Source organism: Halichoerus grypus, chromosome 6 (genome assembly GCF_964656455.1).
Source record: "Halichoerus grypus chromosome 6, mHalGry1.hap1.1, whole genome shotgun sequence".
In the NCBI taxonomy this organism is placed as follows: Eukaryota; Metazoa; Chordata; class Mammalia; order Carnivora; family Phocidae; genus Halichoerus; species Halichoerus grypus.
Window position 1 is genome coordinate 17,302,336 of NC_135717.1, and position 24,709 is coordinate 17,327,044.

The window sequence follows — 24,709 nt, forward strand, 5'->3', positions numbered from 1 at the left end:
ATACCACACAGGGACCACAGCAAGGACTAAGTGCCTCATTCACCACCCCTGACTTCCGCACACGGGGGAAAAACATCTGCTTAGAGAGGCAGCTGCATGGATGTCCCTGTCGGCCCATCTGAGTCTCAATCTCTACGCAAGCCATGTGACCCTGGGCCAGTCACTTCTCTCCAGGCCTCAGGTGCTCTATAAAATGGGGAGGGATAGCATCGCAGTTCTGTGAACACAGTGGGTGGATCCAATCAGGGGTGTGATAAAGAGAGAAGCAGAAAATCTGGAATGTGGGCCTCTTAAAGCAACATTCCTTCCCTGAGCCTCTCCTGCACAGCGGTGGTGACGTGGCCTCCTAGTGAAGTTGTACTTGAGTACACTCAGTCACTGGCTCTCCTCCTGGCCCAAGGGAACCGAGGAAAGTTCAGGAAAGGATCCCAGGAACCCAGAAGGGTTAATCTGTCATCACCATGACTTCCAGCTTCACTAGCCCATTCTCCCTGACAGGAACAAGAGGGAGGGAGGAAGTGGGATGATTATTTAGGGGCCAAGAAACTGGCCCTGAAAAGGGGAGCAGAGTGGAGGGATGGTTGAAGATGGCAATCCTTCACCCCCAAAGAGCCCTGGCCCCATCTGGGTCACCTGCTACCCTCCTGGGTCCCAGGGACCGCATCTGGGCCAGGCCTTACCAATCTTGGCACCTGTTTAACATCGATACTACAAGTATCATGTGCCCCAATTCTATGGCCCAGGTGGCCTTATTTTCCTGCTTTAACCCTATCCCTATCTCCTGCCCGCAGCTCCATTCCTGAAACTCGCATGGTCTCCCCAGGGGCAACTGTGGCCACATGAAGCCCTGGGCTAACGGGCCACTGGATCTTCTCCAGTGAACCAGACAACAGCAGCATTCCAGGTGCCGCAGCATCCCTGCCGGGGTATCACCTCCCCTGAGACCCCGAGGGGCCGGCTAACCTGCAGGGAAGTGTGGGATCCTCTATTATGCCTCTGACATTAGAGTGATGTTGGGGAGTGGGGGAAGTCTGTTAAATTGGCCAGCACCCTGAAACCCTGGGTACTTTTCCATCTGTGCATCTTGAAAACCGGCAGAAGGCAGGACCCCCGGGTAACGGCCAATGAATAGCAGCAGTGTTCCTAGGGTTCGACCAAGAATTACGGAGAAGATCAGTGCTGCCTGCCCTGGAAGAGGCTTTAAGGATAGAACTTTCATTTTATAAGCGGAGACACGGAGGCCTGTGTGTGAAGGACTTGTCCAAGGTAAGACAATGCAGAGTGGCAGGGCAGGGAGAAACCAGGCTCTGGACTCAAGCTCAGCATCCCTCCCACACACAACACACTTGACACAGAAGCTGGCCCTGATTCATAATTTAATGGCTGTGCAGGCCTCGGTCTCTTATTTCTGCTGCTCACGGGCCCACTGCTCTGGGGTCAGGGTTTTCTGCTCAAAGGCATGAATGTGCAGAAGCTCTTCCGCTAGGCACGTGTTCACCAGCCTGGGGGAGAGATGGGGTTACGAAATGGAAGGCCGGGGCCTGAGTCGCGGCCTCCGAAGGTAGGGTGACCCAGAAGACTCCCCAGGTTGTGTCCCCGGGACTTGGGAACCAAAGAGGCAGAGGGCCTAAGTCTCAATACAGGGGCCACGAAGGCGGGATCCTTGGGGCCGTGGTTCACGGTGTAGGGCCCCACCGGCGGGGGTGAGGGAGTTAGGTTTTGGGGAGTGGCCTGGGTTGGGGTCCCAGCGCAGGGATCGCGCCGAGCGAGGTATTCCCGAGGCCTCACCGGTGTCTCTGAAGCAGTGGATTCCCCTCGAACTTGGCCGACACCACCAGGACTCGGAAGCTGGACGCGCAACGGTTGGGAGTCGTGTCCTCGACTTCCTACGGGGCAGAACGGTGGGGGGAGTGTGAAATCCGCCCCTCAGGCGCGCTTTCCCCCTCGCTGGGAGAATCCAGGCCGCTCAACGCACCACATGCTCTGCCTCCAGGTCCCGCTGCAGCTTCTCCCGGAGGTACTCGGCGCTGAGTTCCATTGCGGCGGCCCAGAAGGGGCGGCAGCCCAGCCGGGATGGAACCCCAGCTCCGACCCCAGCCACACTGCTTCCGCCCTTACTGACGCCACTTCCGCTGAAGCCTCTACTTCCGCCCTAAGGCGTCCGTAAACCCGGCACTTCCGCCCTCACGCAAGCCCAGCTTTCTAACTGTCCTGGGCTTCCGCGCTTACCATCGGCCAGCCAATCAGAATCTGCTCAAGGACGGATTCGGGCGCTAATAGGTGTCCGCCGCCTGCATCGCAGCCTGGGTTCTGTGGGCCGGTTTGGACACCCTACTCCAGCCAGGAGAGGGTGCGCGAACCTGCATTTGCTGCGGCCTCTAGGGTACCTCGGGATCGCCCCCAAACGCTTTTTCCGAGACAAGCATCTTGCGGCCCTGGCAACTCAGCCCTCCCTGAGGTCACAGGTCGCAGCAATCAACCCACAAGTCCCGATGGGCCCTGCGGGGGACGCGGCGAGGCCCGGGCGCTTCTTCGGCGTCTACCTGCTCTACTGCCTGAACCCTCGGCACCGGGGTCGCGTCTACGTGGGGTTCACCGTCAACCCTGCTCGTCGGGTCCAGCAGCACAACGGGGGCCGCAAAAAAGGCGGGGCCTGGCGGACCAGCGGACGCGGGCCCTGGTAAGAGGGAGCGGATTTCTGTCTGGAGGAGGGCTTCAAGGAGGAGGCGGGGCTCGGAGGAGGAGAGCCCTGCCGAGAGGGGCAGGGCCAGGCCAGTGGGCGGAGCCCGTGTGGTGGTCGATAACAGGGCCGGGGGGCGGGGTCCTGGCGACGGGGGCGGGCCTATCACAGGGGAGGTGCGTGGTGGTGGTGGGGGAGGTGCGTGGTGGTGGGGGCGGTGCGAGGCGGGGGAGGTGGTGCGAGGCGGGGGGGGCGGTGCGAGGCGGGGGGGGCGGTGCGAGGCGGGGGGGGCGGTGCGAGGCGGGGGGGGCGGTGCGAGGCGGGGGGGCGGTGCGAGGCGGGGGGCGGTGCGAGGCGGGGGGGGCGGTGCGAGGCGGGGGGGGCGGTGCGAGGTGGGGGGAGGCGGAGCCCTGTGAAACTCAGCTGTGGGATGAAGGAAGGGGTTGGGTAGGAAGGGGACTGATGATCTAGGCTTGGTCCCGTGACAGCGGGCTGATGAACAAGGCGGGGTTTGGTAAAGAGAGAGCCTGCAAGGGGGAGGAACTGAGGAGGGCAGTTAAGTACCTGTGCTGGAGGCGGGGCCTGAGGTTGGCAGGTGCGAAGGGACGTACCTCCACGAGGGGGGCGGAGCCTCGCGGACGAGGTTTGAAGCCGGGCGTGAGAACTCCACTCCCGGGTGGGACTGGGGTCGAACCATGGCGAGCGGATTCGGCTTGACACCGGTTCGGGCGGGCTCTCACGGGCCCCGTGCTCGTTCTCGTCCCCAGGGAGATGGTGCTTATCGTGCACGGCTTCCCTTCCGCCGTGGCTGCCCTTAGGGTAAGAAAGGAGACGGGGGGCGGTGAGAGGACGGGCTGGGGCTTGGGGCCTAATCGGGCGGCCCTGAAGCCCCTACTCCCCGCCCGCAGTTCGAGTGGGCCTGGCAGCATCCGCACGCCTCGCGCCGCCTGGCGCACGTGGGCCCGCGCCTGCGCAGCGAGGCCTCCTTCGCTTTCCACCTGCGCGTGCTGGCGCACATGCTGCGCGCGCCGCCCTGGGCGCGCCTCCCGCTCACCGTGCGCTGGCTGCGCGCCGACTTCCGACGTGAGCTGTGCCCGCCGCCGCCGCCGCACATGCCGCTGGCCTTCGGGCCTCCGCCGCCCCGCGCCTCGGCCTCGAGGCGCCGAGCCGACCCCTTAGCTGACCCGGAGTCCGAGCCCGACCAAGACGCCGAGGCCTGCTGCGCCCTGTGCGCGCGCTCCTTCCAGGTGAGCCGCCCTACCTCGTCTCCAGGTCGCTGCGAGCCAGGGGTCCAACGACTTGGGATCCAGCTGTTTATTGAAGGATCGGGCAGCCCACTGACACCCTTTGCCCTCATCACTAAAATGGGGATGATAGTACTGGCTGCCATTCCTCGAAACCGGTACCCTCCTGCTCAGGGCCTTTACCCTTCCCCTTTGACTGGAAGGTTCCTCCCTAGACCTTTCATTTCAGTCTTTATAAAATGCCACCTTCTCCTTCTCTGCGAGGTCTTCCTTGTCTCTCCCATCTAAGACTGCAGTTCTTGGGGCGCCTGGGTGGCTCAGTCGTTAAGCGTCTGCCTTCGGCTCAGGTCATGGTCCCAGGGTCCTGGGATCGAGCCCCGCACTGGGCTCCCTGCTCCTCGGGAAGCCTGCTTCTCCCTCTCCCTCTCCCCCTGCTTGTGTTCCCTCTCTCGCTGTGTCTCTCTGTCAAATAAATAAATAAAATTGTTAAAAAAATAAAACTGCAGTTCTTTCTTGTACACTCCCCTGCCTTTTTTTCCCCCTTAAAGCCTAAACACTTACTGTGTAACATAGTGGGTGTTTTTTTTTTTTTTAAAGATTTTATTTATTTATTTGACAGGGAGAGACAGCCAGAGAGAGAACACAAGCAGGGTAAGTGGGAGAGAGAGAAGCAGGCCTCCTGCCGAGCAGGGAGCCCGATATGGGGCTCGATCCCAGGACCCCGGGATCATGACCTGAGCCGAAGGCAGACGCTTAACGACTGAGCCACCCAGGCGCCCCTTATCTTATTGTCAGTTTCTCCCCTGCCCCAATACAAGGCAGTTCTTGTTCACTGCTGTAGAAAAGCGTCTGGCAAACAGCAGGTAGCCAATAAATATTTAACAAATTAGCTGAGCCTGATGGGCCTGACTTCTGAGCTCTCAGGAAATGTAAATTGAGTACTTGCCATTCAGAGATTAAGTGACCTGCCTGAGATCACTTAGCCTGTAAGAACTATAGGTCTGGCTGCAGGGGCCAATGCTGTTTATATAATCACTGCTAATGCTCAGGGGAAATTGGCAAGCTTAGTCCCTGTGGGCAAGTATTGTAACCTCTCCATGCCTCAGTTTCATCTATAAAACGCAAATAATAGTATATGCCTCATAGCGTTGTTTAATGTGAAGCCTCTGGAACAGTGTCTGGTCAATAGAAGTTCTGAGTGTTAGCTACATCATTCCTCCTGGTTTTCTTTCTTACCTGCCTGCCACTTCTGACAGGATGAAGAGGGCCCCCTGTGCTGCCCCCACCCTGGCTGCCACCTAAGAGCCCACGTGATCTGCCTAGCAGAGGAGTTCCTGCAAGAGGAGCCAAGGCAGCTTCTGCCCCTAGAGGGCCAGTGCCCGGGGTGAGTCCAACAGCCCCGCCCCAGCGTGGTCGAGCTCTGGGAGGATGGTGCCGGTTGTCCAAGTCCAGGCCCCGGGGCAGCTGAGTCCTTATCTTGGCACCCAGGGCCTAGCCTGCAGGAGGCTTGTGATCCTGACTCTTGTCTCCTACCAACTGCACCCTTGGTAGCTGTAAGAACTCACTGCTGTGGGGAGACCTGATCTGGCTGTGCCGGATGGGAGCCGAGGAGGAAGAGGAGGACTTGGAATTAGAAGAGGTGAGACGTGGCTTTGGCCCCAGCCTCCCTACCCCACCCCACACCCGAGGCTGCCTTTGACCAGTCCTCTTGTCTCCACAGGAACACTGGACAGACATGCTGGAGACCTGATCCTCAGCGCCCCCAACCCTCTGCCTCCCCTGTGGGTCTGGGCACTTTTTATTTGAGTACAATAAAGAGTCTGAGTTAAGGGAACTTTCTGGTGTTTGCTGGGGCGGGGGTGGGGGGGTGGGGGACAGCACTGGAGCTAGGAGACAGAGGCCCTGCCAGTCACTGGGGCCTGAGGAGAAGAGCAGAGTGGGAGGGGACCGCTCACTCACCTGGACCAGGCTCTCCTCTTCCTGGAGGCCCATGTGCCTCAGCTTTCCCCTGCATGCTTCTGACGTCACACAATTCTTTGAGTGCTTGGGAGACTCACACCCTTGACTCAGAGCCCATCCAAATCCAGTGCCCAGCTTGACTTTGGACTTTAATCCAAACAGTAAGGACAGAGGCCAAAAGTGGGATGGGTGGGGGGATATGCTACCCTACGGGGCTCTGTGGCTCTCTAAGCCCCAACTCCTTCTTGTCTCTGTTTGGGAGCCCCTTTAAACCCAGTGAAAGAAAAGCACCTTGTGGGGGCCATGGTTCTGTCACCAATCATGAATGAGTCTCCATGAAATCCTCGGGAGCTGGACTCACTGCCAGGGTTATGAGACTGCGTTCTTGCCGTTTTGTCTCCCTGCTGCCTCAGAAAGCCTGCACCGCCTCTGCTCCGCCCCAACCACAATCAACCAGCCCCCCCCCCCCCCCCATTGCTCTGTACTGGCCTTGTCAGAGGTCAGACTAGCAGTTCTGGAATGCCTGCGCTGCTAGAACACCAGTGGGGGCCGCTCTCAGCCTGAACCTCTGGCATCTTCAAGACTGGCCTGGAGCCGCAGGAAGGTGAGTGGCCCTGCTCACAAGAGTGCCACCTTTCCTCTCCACTCTGCCCCCTCTAAACTGGCTGGCTCCATCAGAACAAGCTGTCAGGTGCGCCCGGGGGGCTCAGTCAGTTAAGCATCTGCCTTTGGCTCTGGTCAGGATCCCGGGGTCCTGGGATGGAGCCCCGCGTCGGGCTCCCTGCCCAGCAGAGAGCCTGCTTCTCTCTCTCCCTCTGCTGCTCCCCCTGCTTGTTCTCTCTGTGTCAAGTAAATAAATAAAATTAAAAAAAAGAACAAGCTGTCAGTTGGCCTGCCGCGCAGGGGTGGAGTTCAGAGGGCAGGTCAGGAGCAAAGATTACAGCTCCAAACCCCCCCCCCTTCGAATAAAAGTGAAAACTTACTGGGCTCTTTTGTCTAGTTTCAGTCTTCCCTTTAATTTCTACACACCAAACCCACATCTTGGGTTTTCAGGCCAGTCTAAGCTTGGCTCCTGCTGGGGTGCTAAGGAGGGGAGCATAGGCGGGTCCTCCCACTCTAAACTCCACCCTTTCCTTCCTGGAGGCTGGCTCCAGATCCCTCCCACTTTGGGTTTAAAAACCCTTCAGCTCCAGAGCAGTTCTGCACTCACCACACGGCACCCAGTAAGCCACAGCACGAAGCAGTCACAAGACCAAGATCCAGAGAGGTGTGGTGAGTGCCCGGGTGGGGTGGGCTGGGCAGGGCTAGCCCCTCTCTCTCTGCTGCTGCCGCAGTGGCATCCTTGCCCTTTCCCTCTGGATGGTCCATTTCAATCAGCCAACCACAACCCCGGCTGAAACCCCCTTCCCTCTTCCATGGACCCGCCGCTTTTGCTCATCCGCATACCAGACTCTGGCCCCCCAGACAAGCTCAAGTTTTTCAGCTGGCTGTGTTTATCCCTGAGCCAAGACAGAGTGCAGTTTGGCAAGTGGGATCACAGGCCCCGCCGGCCTTTGAAATGTTGCCATGCGTGAGGGGCCCAGGTTGCTCAAAGGGACGGCAGGGAGAGCAGGGAGAGCAGGCCGGTGCAGTAGCCCGGGGGCTGCCACAGAAGTAGTGGGAGGAGGAGAACTGGCAGGCGCCAGAGTAGTAGTGCTCACGGGCACACTGGAGTCTCCCGGAGCTTCCAAGAAAACCGGGATTGGGCCCCAGAGAGTGATTTAATTGGTTTGGGGTGTGGCCTCAGGCTCGGGGATTTTAATAAGCCCTGCAGGTAAAGCAAAGGTGCAGCCCGCGCCCTGACCCACTGCATGAGCGTTCCGTCTGGGTTTGAAGCCCAGCTCCCACCACCCACTAGCTTTGTGAGCAGGGGCAAGTCAGCCGCAGTCCCTCATCTTAAAGCAAGATTTCAACAGATGGCATGTTGTGATGTTGTTAAGGCAAGTTGGCCGCACTCCGGCCCTTGACGCTGCAGCATGGAGCTCATCCAGGACACCTCGCGCCCGCCCCTGAAGTATGTGAAGGGGATCCCTCTCGTCAAGTACTTTGCAGAGGCACTGGGGTCACTGCAGGACTTCCAAGCCCAGCCTGATGACCTGCTTATCAGTACCTACCCCAAATCTGGTAGGTGATGAGGGCCATCCACCCCTCTCCTGGGCCACAGTCCCCTACGTTGGACCAGCAAGGGGCTGCCCTCAGCCCTGCTCACCGACCCTTTCCCTGCTCTCCAGGCACCACCTGGGTGAGTGAGATCCTGGACATGATCTACCAAGGCGGTGATGTACAGAAGTGTCAAAGGGCCCCCATCTTCATCCGGGTACCCTTCCTTGAGCTCAAGGTTCCAGGGGTTCCCACAGGTGTGTAGTGGGGCTCTGGGGACCAGTGGAGCAGAGGGAGGGGGCAGGACTGGGCTCCAGCTCAGCAGACTTTCCCTACCCCATGGCATAGGTTTGGAGGTTCTGAAAGATACACCAGCTCCACGACTCATCAAGACACACCTGCCCTTGGCTCTGCTCCCCCAGACCTTGCTGGATCAGAAGGTCAAGGTGAATGGCAGAGGAAGCCAGGGAACGAGGCTGCTGGGGCCATCCCAGCTTTGGCCCTATCTGCTGGGAAGGTCTCATCTGAGGGGAGGAGGCGGTCTGCTTCATCCTGTTGTGGGGGTCAGTGAAAAGGAGACTCCCCTGGGGAGAGCTGAGAAAGGCAGTCTTCTCTGCAGGCCTCCCCAGGCCCGTGGAGGAGGGGGCTGGTGAGAATCTGGCACAGCTTGTTCCCAATCTGGGTATGGCAGCACTGAGGGGGATTAGGTTAGCATAAGTATGGTTCCAGGGACCACAAGCAAGTCAGCCTCTAAGCTTATTACCCCCTTGGCCAGACCAAGAGCTAACTTCCCTTGCAGGGATGCTGTGAAGGGTGGAACCACCTTGGCTCACGGTGTGGTGATGATGCTTGGGTGTGTGTGGGGGTCATCTGTCCCTCCAGGTGGTCTACATGGCCCGCAATGCAAAGGATGTGGCTGTCTCCTATTACCACTTCTACCGCATGGCCAAGGTGCACCCAGACCCTGACACCTGGGACAACTTCCTGGAGAAGTTCATGGCTGGGGAAGGTGGGACCTGAATCTGGAGGAAGGAGTGGGGCGGAGCTGAGCGGCAGCCAGCCCAAACTAATACCAGCCCGTGTGTCCATGTCTCTGCCCCTCTCCCCAGTGTCCTATGGGTCCTGGTATCAGCACGTGCGGGAGTGGTGGGAGCTGAGTCACACCCACCCCATTCTCTATCTCTTCTACGAGGACATGAAAGAGGTGAGGCCGCCTGCTGCTGCTTCCCTCCAGGTCATCCGTGGAGAAGCAGGAACCTGCCAGGGACCTGCCAAGGCCCTGTTGGCCGCCTGCCCTCTGGCAGCCCCACACCAGTCCCCCGGGTCCTCCTGCCCGGGACTTGGAGCCGCAGCGTCACCCGGGCAGCAAGGCCATATAGCTCTGATCTCAGACCCCAGCGACACAGAGCCATCCGCCAGCATTCTCTGTTGCTCTCCCTGCCGCCACAGTTACGAAAGAGGACCGTCCCTGCGCTCACCCGTCAGGACCCAAACAAGAGCTTATTTCAGGGTCACAGGGCAGGGGCAACTAATGTGCCCCAGGGAAAGAGGACCCAAGTCAAGGAGGTGGGGCTGAGAGGTCTCTAGGCGGAAGTGGCCAGACCCCGAGGAGTTAGGGGGGCCCTCCCTTTTGTTTGCTCAGTGAGCAATCCCAACCTCCACTGAAGAGCCCCTCTGCTGCTCCAGAATCCCAAAAGGGAGATTCAGAAGATCCTGAAGTTTGTGGGGCGTTCCCTGCCAGAGGAGACCGTGGATCTCATCGTCCAGCACACGTCTTTCAGTGAGATGAAGAACAACTCCAAGACTAACTACAGCACCATACCCCTTCACCTCATGGACCACAGCATTTCGGCCTTCATGAGGAAAGGTGAGTGCCCATGCAGGACAGGCATCTGGGGAGGCAAGCGTGGACGCGGAGGCGAGAGCTGGCCTGAGCCACCCCAGGCCTGCTCTGTGGCTGGGGCCTGCAGCCGTCCTCCCCTCTGTCCACAGGCATCTCGGGGGACTGGAAGACCACCTTCACTGTGGCCCAGAACGAGCGCTTTGACGCCGACTATGCCCAGAAGATGGAGGGCTACGGCCTCCGCTTCCTCACCCAGCTGTGAGTGGTGCTCCCTGGGAGGCACGCCGAAGTCCCCACTGCGGTGACCTGCCCCCAGCCTCAAAAATAAAATTCCATGTGTATTACACCGAGAGCCTTTAATGCAGGCAAAGAGCAAACGTGAGCTAAAAGGAAATGCCCACTGGGACCAAATGAAGCCATCTCGACCCTGCGGCCTCCAATTCCCGAACTTGCCCTGTTATGGGGAAGGGGAGAAGGGCCTGGAAAAACAAAACCAAGGAGACGCGGGCGAAGGGGAACAATATTTATTTGCCACAAAACCTTTTGTTGCATTCCCCTGTGAGGGTGGCAGGAGACTGTGAGTCTGCCAGCCCACTTCACTTTTTCTTGGGCTCCTTACAAGCCACCACGTACCTCTGGGCCACATTGAGGGGAGGGGAGTAACCATCTGCATAGGAGGTGTCTTCAAACAGGACTGAATAGTCATCCTGGGGCTGGGACAGGGGGAAGACAGGAGGGGCTGGTCAGAGACCCCCAGGCAAGGCCCCCAGCCCAGACTGATGGGAAACCTCTGGTCCACGGGCTCCCAGCCTCTCCTGTCCCCATCTTCACTCTGAACCTAGTCCCTGCTACGGCAGAGCCCTTTTCTCAGCAACGAAGGGCCAGGGCACAAAGAGCAGGGAGGAGGGAGACTTGCTGTCTATGTGGGGGGATTCTACATGGAGGATCTGGTGCCTTTTGGGGACCCTGTGTTAAGGGGATCAAGAAAAACGCAGAGAGCAGCAGGCAGGGCTCCTGGAGGAAGAGGGGAGAACAGCCTTGAAGCTGCCATCAGGTAATGGGTCACCAGCATGAGGGAGCATAGCCTCACACGAAGAAAGGGCAGTGGTGCGACAGTCAAGGAGGACAGGCCCTGGGTGTGGTGCTGCCCATCTCAGTGCAAAAGTGAGGTGAGACCAGAGGGTACATCGGTCCCATTCCATGTGGGGCTGGCTAGAACTCTGAAGGTTGGAGAGGGAGTTGGCTGGCACTGTCCAAGGGGACGTGGCTGGAGGGCACCTACAGGGCAGAGTGTAAGCAGGAGAGAGAGGGCAACACGTAGGACTCTCCTAGCTCAGAGAGGCTAGAAGATGAGGATAGGAGGGGAAGGAAGGGGAAGGTGACCCCATGACCCATCCGCTCAGCCCAGTGCTGGCGTCATGGTCTGTCTCACCCATGGGGGCTGCCTTACCCGTTGTGGGGGCGTGTGGATCAGGGCACGTTAGAAGCATGTGGTCTGGGGATACAGGGCCAGCACGAGCTGCTCCTTCTGAAATAAGGCTTCAGGATCCGTCTCCGGGTTGGCTTTCCACTGGGGCAGTGGGATGATGCGCCGCCGGCTCAGGGTATGTCTCCTGGAAGGGGGGCTCAGGTCAACCCATGCCAGGTAGGGGGCTCCTTTCCAGCTGCTTCCATGGTCCCTCCCTGACCAGCACACTCACTCTTTGCCTTCTTCATCAATGTCATCTACCTCATACCTGGAGAACAAGGAGAAAACGGTGGATGCAGGGAGGTGCACGGTCCAAATCAGGGAGCGACGAGGAGGGGAGGGGTGGGGTGTGGGGAGGGGAAGCAGCCCAGGGAGCCTGAGTCACACACCGTCCCCGTCTCCACAGGCACCCTGGGAGGCTCTTCTCCCAGCCTGCAGACGGGGGTGGGGGGCGGCCGGCGCAGGTGTAACGGGAGAGCGGATCGAGGGCTGGGTGTCCACTCACTTGTTGGTGGCATGGCTGTAACTGACCACCTCGGCCAGGATCCACTGCTCATCCCCATCCACAGCCTTTACCCGGGCGGCCACCTTGTCTCCAGGTTTGGCCACGTAGTCCCCAGAGGCTGGAATGGCCCCGCAGAGGGGTGGGGGCCTGAGGGTTGGAATAAGGTGTTAGTCCCAGCCCTTCCCTCTTGGCAGCTCCCCCCACCCCGGGCCTGCCCTCACTTGTCACCAGGCTTCCCGATCCACAGGGGCAGGGTCATGGCGGACTGCTGCAGCAGGGTCATCAGCACCCCCCTGCGCATGGTCTTCCGAGGGGGTTCCGAGTCATTGTACAGGCCCGCAATCTTGGCCGCTGTGGGAAGGAAGCGCGCCCCTGAGGCACCAGGAACAGGGCACTGGTGCACAGTCAGTGGAGCTTGGCCTGGAGCCCACCTCCTGAGTGACCACCAAGGGCCCAGTGTGACCCCTGCCCTCCCACCAGATGCCCGCGGTGAGAGTCCCGGGCTGCTCTCACAGAGGGCACCGAGGGCAAAAGAAGGGTTCCGAGGTGCTGGTCACATCCGTTTGTTGGGTTAGCCAAAATTTCAGAGAGCTGTCTGTAGGCTTATGGGTACTTTTCTACTAGGAGTATATGCTGTCATTCAACAAAAAAAATCTAAAAACTGTCAAACGTGGACAGACTCCTGACCTCCTCAGGCATGGCTCAACACACCCAGTCAACATCGCGCAAACCCAACTGGCAGTGGGACATGTCTGATGGGCAAGCTGTCTGCCCACTGAGGGCTCACTGAAGGGGTAAGAGATGGAAGAGCCACGGCAGTCTGCAGGGATTCGGAAGCCAACACCCTGTGTAAACTCCACCTGAAGGATGGCTCTCCCAAAGCAGCCGGTGCTTCCCACAGCAAGAGGTGGGGGTGGGGGGTAGCGGGAAGGAGGCAACTGCCCCAGGCACAGGGGGAGAGAAGCATGAGGGGGCGGGGTGAAATCTTCCAGGTCTGCACAGGGACACTGGGAGCCCCTGCCTCTGAGCGCTGGCCAGGACCTCCATTCCCTCCCAGACCCAGGCTGTCCAGATGCGCGCCCCCGTCAGAAGTCCATGGAACGAGCACACCGGGCTGTGGCGACAGGCCCCCCACCCCTGCAGGGAGCCACGAATGCTGGTCTCAGGAAGCCTCACTCGGCCTGGTCAAGAAGCGCCAAGGTGGTCTCCAACTCACCAATCCGCCTTTCTTCCAACAGGGACTTGATTTCCGCTATCTTATCTAGAGCTTTCCGGAGTATGCTGAGGGGGGGGAGAAGGGAGAAGAGGTCTGGATGAAGCACAAAGCACAGACTTCCTTTTCTGCTTACAGCAGGCTGGGTAACTCAGACCAGCCCTACTGCCGAAAACTATAAGCCCTGTTTTTTTTTCTTTCTTTCCTTTCTTTCTATCTATCTATCTAATCTATCTATCTAATCTATCTATCTATCTAGGATATTTATTTATGATTTTATTTTTAAGTAATCTCTACACCCAATGTGGGACTCGAACCCACAACGCCAAGATCAAGCGTTGCATGCTCTACTGACTGAGCCCGCCAGGCGCTCCTGTGTTTACATTTTATTTTTTTAAAGATTTTATTTATTTATTGACAGAGAGACACAGCGAGAGAGGGAACACAGCAGGGGGAGTGGAAGAGGGAGAAGCAGGCTTCCCGCGGAGCAGGGAGGCCAATGTGGGGCTCGATCCCAGGACCCTGGGATCATGACCTGAGCTGAAGGCAGACGCTTAACCACTGAGCCACCCAGGCGCCCCTGTTTTTACATTTTAAAAAGCATAAAAGAACGGACAAGGTAGTGAGAGGTAGCATGCCCAAGAATCCAGGAGGATCCCAGAGCGGTGACCACAGCAGAGCCGGCTGCATTTCACAGAGCCTGAAGAAACCCTGCAGCAGTGCTGGCCGCCTCCAACAGTCTGGAGATTTGGAGGATAGAAGTGAAAGCTCGGGGTCTGTCCAAGCTGGGACAAGTCAAAGGAGACACTCCAGAGGACTGTGGGGAGTTCTCTGGGCTCGGAGTGGGGCTGGGGGTGGAAGGGATTTGTCTCTGAAAGGCTGCAGCCCCAGGAAACCTCTGGAGTCAGTTTACAGGGTTCCAAGGTGGTTGGGGCCCAAGCAATCCAGCAGAAGGGAACACAATCCTCACTGGAGAAAGGTTTCTTTATCCTAGATCTTGAGGACTCTCCCCCAAAGAATATTTCAATAGGAATAAGCAGCCCAGACTCCATCTGGGGTCACTGATTTTCCTCCTCTCCCATGGCTCTTCCTCTACTCAACCTTTAGTAATTCCCGCGAGGTTCTAAAGGCCTTCATTCAGCAGGAGGGAGATGACAGCCTCGCAGGTGGGCCAGGGGGGTGTCCCAGGCTCCTGTGGAGCTCATCGGGCAGAGGCCGGAGGCCGGGGTGGAGGTGGGGGTAGCCCTGGCAGAGGGAGCCAGGCAATCCGGAGCAGGATGCCTGCCGCACCACAGCTCAGCGTGGAGGGCACAGGATGCAGGGAGGGCTCAGTCAGGGGCGCCGCAGGCTCGCAAGCCTGGGGACGTGGGGCGGTCAGGCCCCAGGACAGCAGCAGAGTAAAAGCCAGGAAGCCAAACGGAACTTGGAGTCTGACCATTGCTGCTGCACCTGTCTGAAGAAGTTTTATGCAGCATGTCCTAAGCCATACTCGGTGAGATAGTAACGGAGTGGCTCTTAACCCTAGCTGCACATCAGAATCCCCTGGGGAGCTGATTTTATTTTTTAAGTAGACTCCACACCCAGCATGGAGCCCAATGTGGGGCTTAAATTCACGACCCTGAGATTAAGACCTGAGCTGAGATCAAGAGTTGGGACACTCAACCGCTGGAGCCACCCAGGTACCCCTCCCCTGGGGAGCTTAAAAAAAAAAAAAAAAAATCCCAATTGTTTTAGGCAAGAATCATAAACAGATGCCAAAGCTGAGAGTCTGGGGACATGGGATATTTACATAATCTCAATATCTCCCATAAGAGACTTAATAATTACATAAGGGAACAACCCTGCAGAAACTGGAAAAGACCACCTTCCGACGGGACAGGTCAAGACTAGAGCGGCACCTCTGGTCAGCAAGCTGGAACACTACCAGGCAAGCGTCCCAGCTAACCACCTGCTGTCCAGGGCCCGGAACCGTGGCCTTCATTCTCTCCTCTGGGCACCTGACGCTCTAGCCCCTGAGTCATTCGGGCCCTTGGAACCTCTGCCTGCACCAGCTGGGCCGGTAGCTGCGACTCTGGGCGATGGAGTTATCCACTGTCCGTGGCCAAAGTCTCACTGAGGACACCATCCCTTCCGCTGTTGAGAAATGCCTTTTGCACTAAGGTTAGAAAATGATTTGTTCCCACCTGGGAATGGCTACCTGTTTATGGAAAGTTGGATCTTTGATCTTGTTCCCCTTTGATCCCTCCTGCCAGTGTGCCAACTCAAGGCCTTTTTAAAAAAAGAGAACAACTGTTAAATTAAAGAGCAGGGGTTCTTTTCCATTTTCTGCAAAGCAGGAGGATGAAAACCAGCTGGGGGGCAGCCCCTGGCGCACATGGAAGAGACAACAGCAATGTGTCATGGGCCTCGGGCTAGTTCCTGAGGCTGGCTCTAGGTGCCTCTTCAGTTTCCTGAGGCTTTTAGTTAATCTCCTTAGACACGCATGGGTGCAGGAGAGTGCCTCAGGAGCACACAGAGACATGTGTTCCCCACCCTGACCGGGAGCCTCCCCATGCGAGGGGCTGGCCCTTCACACTCTCACACGCTCCCGTACCCAGCACGGCGCCTGGTGCCGACGGGGACTCAGTATCTAGTGATGAATGGATGAACTTTTCAGAGCCGAAAAATGAAATGGCAGCAGAACTGCAAAATGTTGGACCCTGCAATTCTGAAAGGAGCTTATAAATGTTTAACTCCAGATACGTCAATGCCAGAGAAGAGCCCACACCAAACTGGTTTCAGAAGCAGTCACTTTGCCAGCAATTAAGCTGGGAAGGACCATTTTGCCTTTTACTCTCAAATGTGTTTGCGTAAGCTTATGCCAGCCATACCCCAGCACAGATGAGCACGAAAGGGCCCAACAATTGCCAGATGACAAATGTGCACATCAGGGGAAGAGGGGGCAGGAAGGGTGGGCCAGGAAGCCGGTAGACAACACCAGCAATCAGAAGGCACGGTGTCTCCTCCCGCCTAAGCCAGCCCCAGCCCAGCATGGGAAGCCCCGTCAGGTCCCTCCATCTAAGCTGCAAAGTGTGGAATCTTCAGCTTCCCCTCTCCCAAATGGCCCCCAATTTTCTTTCAGAACCTGCCCTCGAACCCACCCTTGCTTCTCCATCCCCACTGCCACTGTCTTGGCTCAATTCCATCACCATCTGCCTGGTCTCCTAAATGGCCTTGAATCTTACCCCGTCTGCCCTACCCCAGCAGCCAGGGGTTTTTTCTCCTGCTTTACATCTTCGCTGGCTCCCTATGGCCTCCAGGATAAAGTCCAGTTACTGGAAGCCCTCCAAGTCCTGCCTTGCCCTTCCCCAGCCACAAAGGACCGGTTCTCATTCCCCCAGTGTGCATGTCCACCATACACTCCTCCACGGCCTCTGCCACATCCCCCTACTGACCCCTACTTCAAGTCTCTCCTCCTCCCTGTGGCTGTCCCAGGCCCCCAGGCACAGTGAGCCCACCTCTGCTGGCCCACCAACTATACTGTCCTGGTCACTGTTTTCTTAGAGTGCCTCTCCTTTCCAGACTGTTTGCCCTCGTAGGCCGGGTCCTCGCTATCCTCGTGTCTCTGTATGGGGACTGCCCAGCACCAGGCACAGGGTAAGTGCCAGCAAAGATTTGCAGAACAAAGACAATGGCAGGCAAAGAAAATCTGGGACCGTGAGTACAAGGCAGGGTCTTTGAGCACAAGACAGGGTCTGTGAAGGGCCAGATGGGAGGAGAGGAAGATCCTGGAGCCACTGGTAACACTTAGGGTGCTGACCAACACATGTGCAAGGCAGTATTTAAATAGCAGGCCGTGACTCATTAGTGGCTTGTGAGATTAACTTCTGGGGTAACAACCAGCATTTAATAAAACAGAACACAGGATGCCTGGCTGGCTCAGTGGTAAGAGCATGCAACTCTTGATCTCCGGTTGGGAGGTCGAGCCCCACGTCGGGTGTATAGATCACTTAAAAACAAACAAACAGGGGCGCCTGGGTGGCTCAGTCATTAAGCATCTGCCTTCGGCTCAGGCCATGATCCCAGGGTCCTGGGATCGAGCCCTGCATCGGGCTCCCTGCTCCTCGGGAAGCCTGCTTCTCCCTCTCCCACTCCCCCTGCTTGTGTTCCCTCTCTCTGGCTGTCTTTCTCTCTGTCAAATAAATAAAAAAACGTTTAAAAACAAACAAACAAACAAACAAACCCCAGACTATATATACGGTAACAGTACAAACCGTACTTCTTGTTCCAGTTCTGTGATATATGTGTGTGCCGTGGAAAGGTGACCATTACACCATTCTATTATGGTGTTAAAGAATATGGACTTTGGATCGACAACGGGGCTCCCCGACTTACTAGTTGTGTGACTTTTAGCAGATTATGGAACCCCTTGTATCTTCGTGTCCTCACCTGTAAAATGGGGGTAACGTCCACCTTGCGGTCGCTCTGAGCATTACATGAGATAAGTTCGTAACGTACTTGGAATAGCACCCGGCTCAGTAGGGCCGCACAGGAGTCCTTAGTGGTAGTAGTACAGAGATGACGACGAGGTCTTAATATCATGATGAAGCCACATCAGAGAATGTATTTCCTACTATGGGTTATAGTCAAAAGAGTGTGAAAATCACTGGTCTTAGGCACTTTATATACATTATCTCGTGTTATGTTGACAGTTCTGTAGACAGTTATGATCCCTGTTGTAATGATGGGGTAAGTGGGTCTCAGCGGGAGCGACTGCTCCAGGTCACCTGATAGTAAAAGGCTGTGCCGGGGTCCGGCCCCCACCTTGCTGCCATCTAGGAAACAGCAGGGCTAGCGGGAAGGGGAGGCCCAAAAGTGGGTTCTAGGGAAAGCGGGGGCCCCAAGGGACAGCCTGGGGAACGGGAATCTGCTTATTGGTGGCAGGAAAGGCGGCGGGGGCTGGGGTCTGCAGGCTCCAGCAGCCCAGCACACGGGTGGGTGACAAAGGGGAGGGGACGGGACTCACTTGCACTCAGCCTCCGCATCAGCCTTGGCGGTCGTATAGAGCCCGCGCAGCTTTGTCCGGTAATAGGGAGAGACTGCAAAGTGAGCAGAGGAAGAGGGTGGGCAGGGGGGTGGCTGGCAGTCCGTGGGGCTGCTTCTGTGCACCCGAGAGGCGTGCAGAGGCCACGGACCGAGACGTGAGCTCTGCTGGCTCGAAGTGCCCCGAGGCCGATGCCCCGGGTTTAACGAGTTCACGTTTTCATATGGTTCACATGCCATCACGCATTTGGCAGAGGACTTTCTAGCCTTTGCCATAGCATGACACACGCAGAAACTATTTCTTAGCACACAGGAAAACAGACAACAGTTCTCAAAGCTGCTCAGAGTTGGAAAGCACCAACCCAGGAGGCTGAGCAGGAGGGCTCTGGGGCATGTGCAGGGGATGCTGGGAGGGAAGCTCTCTCTCTAGAAAACACCAGGTAACTGGGGTGCTTGTGCACTCAACGGGGTTCCCCTGGATGCAGCCTTAACACTGACTTCCCAGTCTCTAGAGTTGGGGGATTTTAAGGTTCCTTAGTGCTAGGTGGTCTGTCGTCTGTTTCCTGGGTCACCTTAGGTCACTCAGCCGAAGGGAAAACTGACTAAGGAGCAGTTCGTTTTGGATTATGTAGACACACGCAAAAGTCCTGTCTGAAACTAGTGATAGCCACGCTCCCGGTCTCAGCCCACCCCCCTTTCTCCTCCCCTTTCTCTTCTGAGCCCAGTGACTTACTCTTGTTCTCTGTCTGCATCCGCTCATGGGTCTTCTGGATGTTCACTAAGTTGTGTTCACTCCGCGAATGCTCTTCCTGCAGGGATAAGGTCAACAGGGCATGAGGGCGGCCCTTTGTCCTGCCGTGGCCCCCGGCATCCCAGGCCAGAGGCGCCAGAAATACGTACACCAGTATCTTCTGACCCTTACTTTTCAGGTTACATCCCACTACAAAGGACATCGTTTGGGAAGGCATTTCCAGGACTGCTCCCTTCTGGGCCACAGGACTGCGTGGTGTATGGCTCCAAGAGATGGGTCTTTGTGTAACCTGGGTGGGGGCGCCTGGGTGGCTCAGTCGGTTAAGCGTCCAACTCTTGATCTCAGCTCAGGTCTTGATCTCAGGATCGTGAGTTCAAGCCCCACACTGGGCTCCACTTGTAATTTATATTAATGCACTATGACTGCCCTGACCCAAGAACAGATCAAAATAAGACATCCTGAGCTACAGCTGGCAGAGACAGGACTGTTATTTTGAGTACCATTTGGGGCTCCCCCTAGGTAGGAGGTGGGCCCTGCTATAGGAGAACACACAATGAAAAGCAGTCTCAGCACAAGCCTGTGAGCTGGGACAGGGCGACTGGCTTTGTCCCCAGCTGACTCAGAACCCAGAAATAACTGAATCGTGGCCAAGTGGAATAAAGCAAATATCATGAAGTAAAAATACTGTAAAGTAAAAATATCGTCCATAACAATATCTGGTAAGTGAGCACGCCAATTCTGTTGGGAGGGCATAACAAATAGCTCTGTAATTCTCACTAACTTGTTCTGTAATGAAACTGAACTCCACCATGACCGTAGTTGAACATGGTGTAACACACTGGCAATGCTGGTAAGATTCAGCTGCCCCCCGTCAAGAGGTCATCCACTGATACTGGTATTGATGAGCAAATGTGGGGGGAACCGGGGCCAGATTCTCCTCAGACGGGAACACCGACGGGAAACGACTGGCCCAAGGAAGAACTTGATTTAGCTCACCATCAGCTAATTTCTATGCTGAACAGTTTTACACAAATTTATTATAAGGCATGAACAGTACCGCATGAAGGGCGGAAGCGGGTAATCGGATTAGTATAAATTAGGAAAGCGTAGGTACCGGCCCTGCGGGACCGACTGAGTGTTCCTTGCAGTCTCTCCCTGGCCTGGCGGCTGCTGCACTGTCACCCACACTCGTACTCACGCCGCTGCTGTCTCGGGCAGGCGGCTGCTGTCCCGACTGGCTACCGAGGCCCCGCTACCATTTTGCTGCAAGGGAGTGGAGGCCAAGGGCCGGGCTGGGGGCGGCTGTGCAGTAAAAGATGAACTCAGCAGGCCTGTGTTTTCAGACCCTGCGCCTTCCAAACGAGGCCCCTGACCAGCTCCCGGGAGAGAACCTCTACACTCTTGGCTTATCCGGCCTGCGAAGGGTATCTTCGTTCAGCTGGGATAAGGGGGTGGAAGGAAAAGGGGAGGGACCATGACGGGTACAGGGCATTTTTGTCAGATGATGAAAATGTTCTGAAACTGATCGTGGGGATGGTGGCACGACTCTGTGAACATACTAAAAACCACTGGAATCACATACTTCAAATGGGTGAGCTGTACGATATGTGAATCCTAGCTCATTGTAGCCGTCATGGAACAGAGGGGATTACGACGTCCTGCCTGCCGACAGAAAATCCGGCTGTCACACCCCACGTTCTCCTCGGCTGCCGGTTCATCGGTCACCTGGGTCCCTGCATGTCCAAAGCCTGTGAACGCCCTGCGGCTCGCGGCTCGCGTGCCACCCTCCAGGAGCCGAGGGCTGCAGCTTCTTACCTGGGTTTGTTTAATCAGCTGATGGAGCTCTGTGAGAAGTTCTGCGATGCGGGAATCAGCAGACACCAGGGCCATCGTGTCCGGAGTGCCTGGCGTGGAGGCGAACAGAAGGGAACCCTGTTAGGGGCTGCTGTGTGTTGAAGCTCAGGGTGTCCAGTGATGACCTCATACCAGGACACAGTAAAACTTTCACATAATTTCTACAACAGTTATAACAGTATTTATCCAAACAACAGAACCCAAGGTTCATCAAGTTTTTGACCGTGCTTCCCAAGTAACTTAACATACCACATAAACCAGCCTAATTAATCAAAAGGACTTTTTTTTAGAATTTGAATCTTGGGAAGTTGCAAAGTACAGGCCTCAACAGGATCATAGATCACCATGAAACTCGGGATTTAATTAACCAAGCTAGCAATAAGAGTCTATCGATGGTTACGTAGTTGTTAGCAAAACTTAGCTCCTTTAATATTGAGAAGTGTTTTGTTTTGTTTTTTTTTCTTGAGAATTTTTAACTTTCTTAAGTACAAACACCTGATAAAGACAAAAACACAGAAGCTTTGGTTTTCTGGGCACATAAATAATAATAAACCTTTGTTTACAATTTATCATGAGCAGACCAACAATCTAAGAAAACGGTCTTTTTTTTTTTTTAAGATTTTTTATTTATTTATTTGAGAGAAAGAGAGAGCACAAGCAGGGGGAGCAGAAGAGGGAGAAGCAGGCTCCCCGCTGAGCAGGGAGCCCAATGTGGGGCTCGATCCCAGGACCCTGGGATAGTGACCTGAGCTGAAGGCAGACACTTAACTGACTGAGCCACCCAGGCACCCGAAAATGGTCTTAACAGAGAGAAAAGCAGAATATCAATCTTATGCCAGTGTACTTTTTTTTTTTTTTAAAGATTTTATTTTATTTATTTGACAGAGAGAGAGACAGCTAGAGAGGGAACACAAGCAGGCGGAGTGGGAGAGGGAGAAGCAGGCTCCTGGCCGAGCAGGGAGCCCGATGCGGGGCTCGATCCCAGGACCCTGGGATTATGACCTGAGCCGAAGGCAGACGCTTAACAACTGAGCCACCCAGGCGCCCCTGCCAGTGTACTTTTAAAATCCATTTATTTTGGGGCGCTTGGGTGGCCCAATCAGTTAAGTGTCTGACTTTGGCTCAGGTCATGATCTCAGGGTCCTGGAATTGAGCCCCACGGGGAGTCTGTTTCTCCCTCTCCCTCAAATTAGTAAAATCTTTTAAAAAATTTCATTTATTTCAATCTTAGTCCTGACCACATACAAAGTTCTTTTCAAAGATTTGCCTTCACACACCTTCTACAACTTTTTCATTCAGATTTCGTCCTAAGCGTTTTCTAAATAACCAATCTTGGGACACCTGGGTGGCTCAGTTAGTTAAGTGTCTGCCTTCGGCTCAGGTCATGACCCCGGGGTCCTGGGATCGAGTTCCATATTGGGCTTCCTGCTCAGTGGGGAGCCTGCTTCTCCCTCTGCCACTCCCCCTGCTCGTGCTTGCTCTCTCTCAAATGAATAAATAAAATCTTTAAAAATAAATAAATAACCAATCTCATTTTGGGACAAAATAACTTTCTTTTTCCCCTCAACAAAATGTATTCTCATTTCTTATACCTTCCTTACACATTTCCTACTTTCCTAAATACAGAGTTGAGTCTGTTGGTAAACATGCCTTATGCTTTACTGAAAGACTGTGCTATGGGGAAACATATGTTTTTAGAAATTATGAACTGTACTCATAAATTGCCAAGCTAAAGAATTCTGGTGTAGGGATGCCTGGGTGGCTCAGTCGGTTAACTGTCCACCTTCAGCTCAGGTCAAGATCCCAGGGTCCTGGAATCGAGTCCCACATCAGCCTCCTGGGATCCAGTCCCACATCAGCCTCCTTGCTCAGTGGGGAGCCTGCTTCTCCCTCAGCCTGCCGCTCCCCCTACTTGTACTCTCTCTCTCTGACAAACAAATGAAATCTTAAAAAAAAGAAATTCTGGTGTAGCAGACAGTTCACAATTGGTTACTACTTAATTTTCAGACTAAGGTTTCTAAGTTAAAATTCTGTTAAATGTAATTAAGCCTGATGGGAATAAGGAAAGCAACTGTCAGTTTCTCTGCAAGAAGAAGCCAGAAGTGGGACGGACGCCTGGGTGGCTCAGTCGTTAAGTGTCTGCCTTCGGCTCAGGTCATGATCCCAGGGTCCTGGGATCGAGCCCCGCACTGGGCTCCCTGCTCAGCGGGATGCCTGCTTCTCCCTCTCCCTCTCCCACTTCCCCCTGCTTGTGTTCCCTCTCTTGCTGTGTCTCTCTGTCAAATAAATAAATAAAATTGTTAAAAAAATAAAACTGCAGTTCTTTCTTGTACACTCTCCTGCCTTTTTTCCCCCCTTAAAGCCTAAACACTTATTGTGTAACAGAGTGGGTGTTTTATCTTATTGTCAGTTTCTCCCCTGCCCCAATACAAGGCAGTTCTTGTTCACTGCTGTAGAAAAGCGTCTGGCAAACAGCAGGTAGCCAATAAATATTTAACAAATTAGCTGAGCCTGATGGGCCTGACTTCTGAGCTCTCAGGAAATGTAAATTGAGTACTTGCCATTCAGAGATTAAGTGACCTGCCTGAGATCACTTAGCCTGTAAGAACTATAGGTCTGGCTGCAGGGGCCAATGCTGTTTATATAATCACTGCTAATGCTCAGGGGAAATTGGCAAGCTTAGTCCCTGTGGGCAAGTATTGTAACCTCTCCATGCCTCAGTTTCATCTATAAAACGCAAATAATAGTATATGCCTCATAGCGTTGTTTAATGTGAAGCCTCTGGAACAGTGTCTGGTCAATAGAAGTTCTGAGTGTTAGCTACATCATTCCTCCTGGTTTTCTCTCTTACCTGCCTGCCACTTCTGACAGGATGAAGAGGGCCCCCTGTGCTGCCCCCACCCTGGCTGCCACCTAAGAGCCCACGTGATCTGCCTAGCAGAGGAGTTCCTGCAAGAGGAGCCAAGGCAGCTTCTGCCCCTAGAGGGCCAGTGCCCGGGGTGAGTCCAACAGCCCCGCCCCAGCGTGGTCGAGCTCTGGGAGGATGGTGCCGGTTGTCCAAGTCCAGGCCCCGGGGCAGCTGAGTCCTTATCTTGGCACCCAGGGCCTAGCCTGCAGGAGGCTTGTGATCCTGACTCTTGTCTCCTACCAACTGCACCCTTGGTAGCTGTAAGAACTCACTGCTGTGGGGAGACCTGATCTGGCTGTGCCGGATGGGAGCCGAGGAGGAAGAGGAGGACTTGGAATTAGAAGAGGTGAGACGTGGCTTTGGCCCCAGCCTCCCTACCCCACCCCACACCCGAGGCTGCCTTTGACCAGTCCTCTTGTCTCCACAGGAACACTGGACAGACATGCTGGAGACCTGATCCTCAGCGCCCCCAACCCTCTGCCTCCCCTGTGGGTCTGGGCACTTTTTATTTGAGTACAATAAAGAGTCTGAGTTAAGGGAACTTTCTGGTGTTTGCTGGGGCGGGGGTGGGGGGGTGGGGGACAGCACTGGAGCTAGGAGACAGAGGCCCTGCCAGTCACTGGGGCCTGAGGAGAAGAGCAGAGTGGGAGGGGACCGCTCACTCACCTGGACCAGGCTCTCCTCTTCCTGGAGGCCCATGTGCCTCAGCTTTCCCCTGCATGCTTCTGACGTCACACAATTCTTTGAGTGCTTGGGAGACTCACACCCTTGACTCAGAGCCCATCCAAATCCAGTGCCCAGCTTGACTTTGGACTTTAATCCAAACAGTAAGGACAGAGGCCAAAAGTGGGATGGGTGGGGGGATATGCTACCCTACGGGGCTCTGTGGCTCTCTAAGCCCCAACTCCTTCTTGTCTCTGTTTGGGAGCCCCTTTAAACCCAGTGAAAGAAAAGCACCTTGTGGGGGCCATGGTTCTGTCACCAATCATGAATGAGTCTCCATGAAATCCTCGGGAGCTGGACTCACTGCCAGGGTTATGAGACTCTGCGTTCTTGCCGTTTTGTCTCCCTGCTGCCTCAGAAAGCCTGCGCCGCCTCTGCTCCACCCCAACCACAATCAACC

At 55.5% G+C, this 24,709-nt stretch overlaps 4 protein-coding genes across 9 annotated transcripts; 2 read left to right on the forward strand and 2 right to left on the reverse strand.

The window, feature by feature from the left end:
- Positions 1-1,359: 1,359 nt before the first annotated feature.
- On the reverse strand, positions 1,360-2,208 carry BOLA2B (bolA family member 2B). Of its 2 annotated transcripts, none has more exons than XM_036091224.2 (3): positions 1,976-2,208; positions 1,789-1,848; positions 1,360-1,502 (listed from the first exon to the last, which is right to left on the reverse strand). In XM_036091224.2, exons 1-3 carry the CDS (start codon positions 2,036-2,038, stop codon positions 1,452-1,454), a joined length of 174 nt encoding a protein of 57 aa, XP_035947117.2. In that variant the 5' UTR covers positions 2,039-2,208; the 3' UTR covers positions 1,360-1,451. The 2 variants fall into 2 exon arrangements, with proteins under 2 accessions (XP_035947117.2, XP_035947116.2); XM_036091223.2 differs by having other exon boundaries at positions 1,789-1,886; positions 1,976-2,192.
- Positions 2,209-2,220: 12 nt separating this feature from the next.
- SLX1A (structure-specific endonuclease subunit SLX1A) lies at positions 2,221-6,418 on the forward strand. Of its 3 annotated transcripts, XM_036091220.2 has the most exons (7): positions 2,223-2,680; positions 3,448-3,499; positions 3,589-3,927; positions 5,181-5,308; positions 5,476-5,563; positions 5,645-5,705; positions 6,297-6,418. In XM_036091220.2, the coding sequence occupies exons 1-6, from the start codon at positions 2,493-2,495 to the stop codon at positions 5,672-5,674; spliced, it is 825 nt and encodes a 274-aa protein (XP_035947113.1). In that variant the 5' UTR covers positions 2,223-2,492; the 3' UTR covers positions 5,675-5,705; positions 6,297-6,418. The 3 variants fall into 3 exon arrangements, 2 of the variants coding, with proteins under 2 accessions (XP_035947113.1, XP_035947112.1); XR_004917009.2 differs by lacking the exon at positions 6,297-6,418 and having other exon boundaries at positions 2,221-2,680; positions 5,413-5,563; positions 5,645-5,758; XM_036091219.2 differs by lacking the exon at positions 6,297-6,418 and having other exon boundaries at positions 5,645-5,758.
- Positions 6,419-7,070: 652 nt separating this feature from the next.
- Positions 7,071-10,209, forward strand: LOC118535031 (sulfotransferase 1A1). 3 transcript variants are annotated; one of them, XM_036091215.1, is made up of 8 exons: positions 7,071-7,155; positions 7,863-8,046; positions 8,154-8,279; positions 8,371-8,468; positions 8,905-9,031; positions 9,132-9,226; positions 9,709-9,889; positions 10,015-10,209. In XM_036091215.1, the coding sequence occupies exons 2-8, from the start codon at positions 7,899-7,901 to the stop codon at positions 10,125-10,127; spliced, it is 888 nt and encodes a 295-aa protein (XP_035947108.1). In that variant the 5' UTR covers positions 7,071-7,155; positions 7,863-7,898; the 3' UTR covers positions 10,128-10,209. The 3 variants fall into 3 exon arrangements, with proteins under 3 accessions (XP_035947108.1, XP_077930764.1, XP_035947109.1); XM_078074638.1 differs by having other exon boundaries at positions 7,086-7,150; XM_036091216.2 differs by having other exon boundaries at positions 7,088-7,155; positions 7,839-8,046.
- Positions 10,210-10,374: 165 nt separating this feature from the next.
- Positions 10,375-24,679, reverse strand: LOC118535035 (SAGA-associated factor 29-like). The gene is made up of 10 exons (XM_078074639.1): positions 24,253-24,679; positions 20,640-20,728; positions 18,807-18,882; positions 18,057-18,129; positions 13,055-13,119; positions 12,060-12,189; positions 11,839-11,985; positions 11,566-11,601; positions 11,316-11,478; positions 10,375-10,578 (listed from the first exon to the last, which is right to left on the reverse strand). Exons 1-9 carry the CDS (start codon positions 24,305-24,307, stop codon positions 11,346-11,348), a joined length of 804 nt encoding a protein of 267 aa, XP_077930765.1. The 5' UTR covers positions 24,308-24,679; the 3' UTR covers positions 10,375-10,578; positions 11,316-11,345.
- Positions 24,680-24,709: the final 30 nt, after the last annotated feature.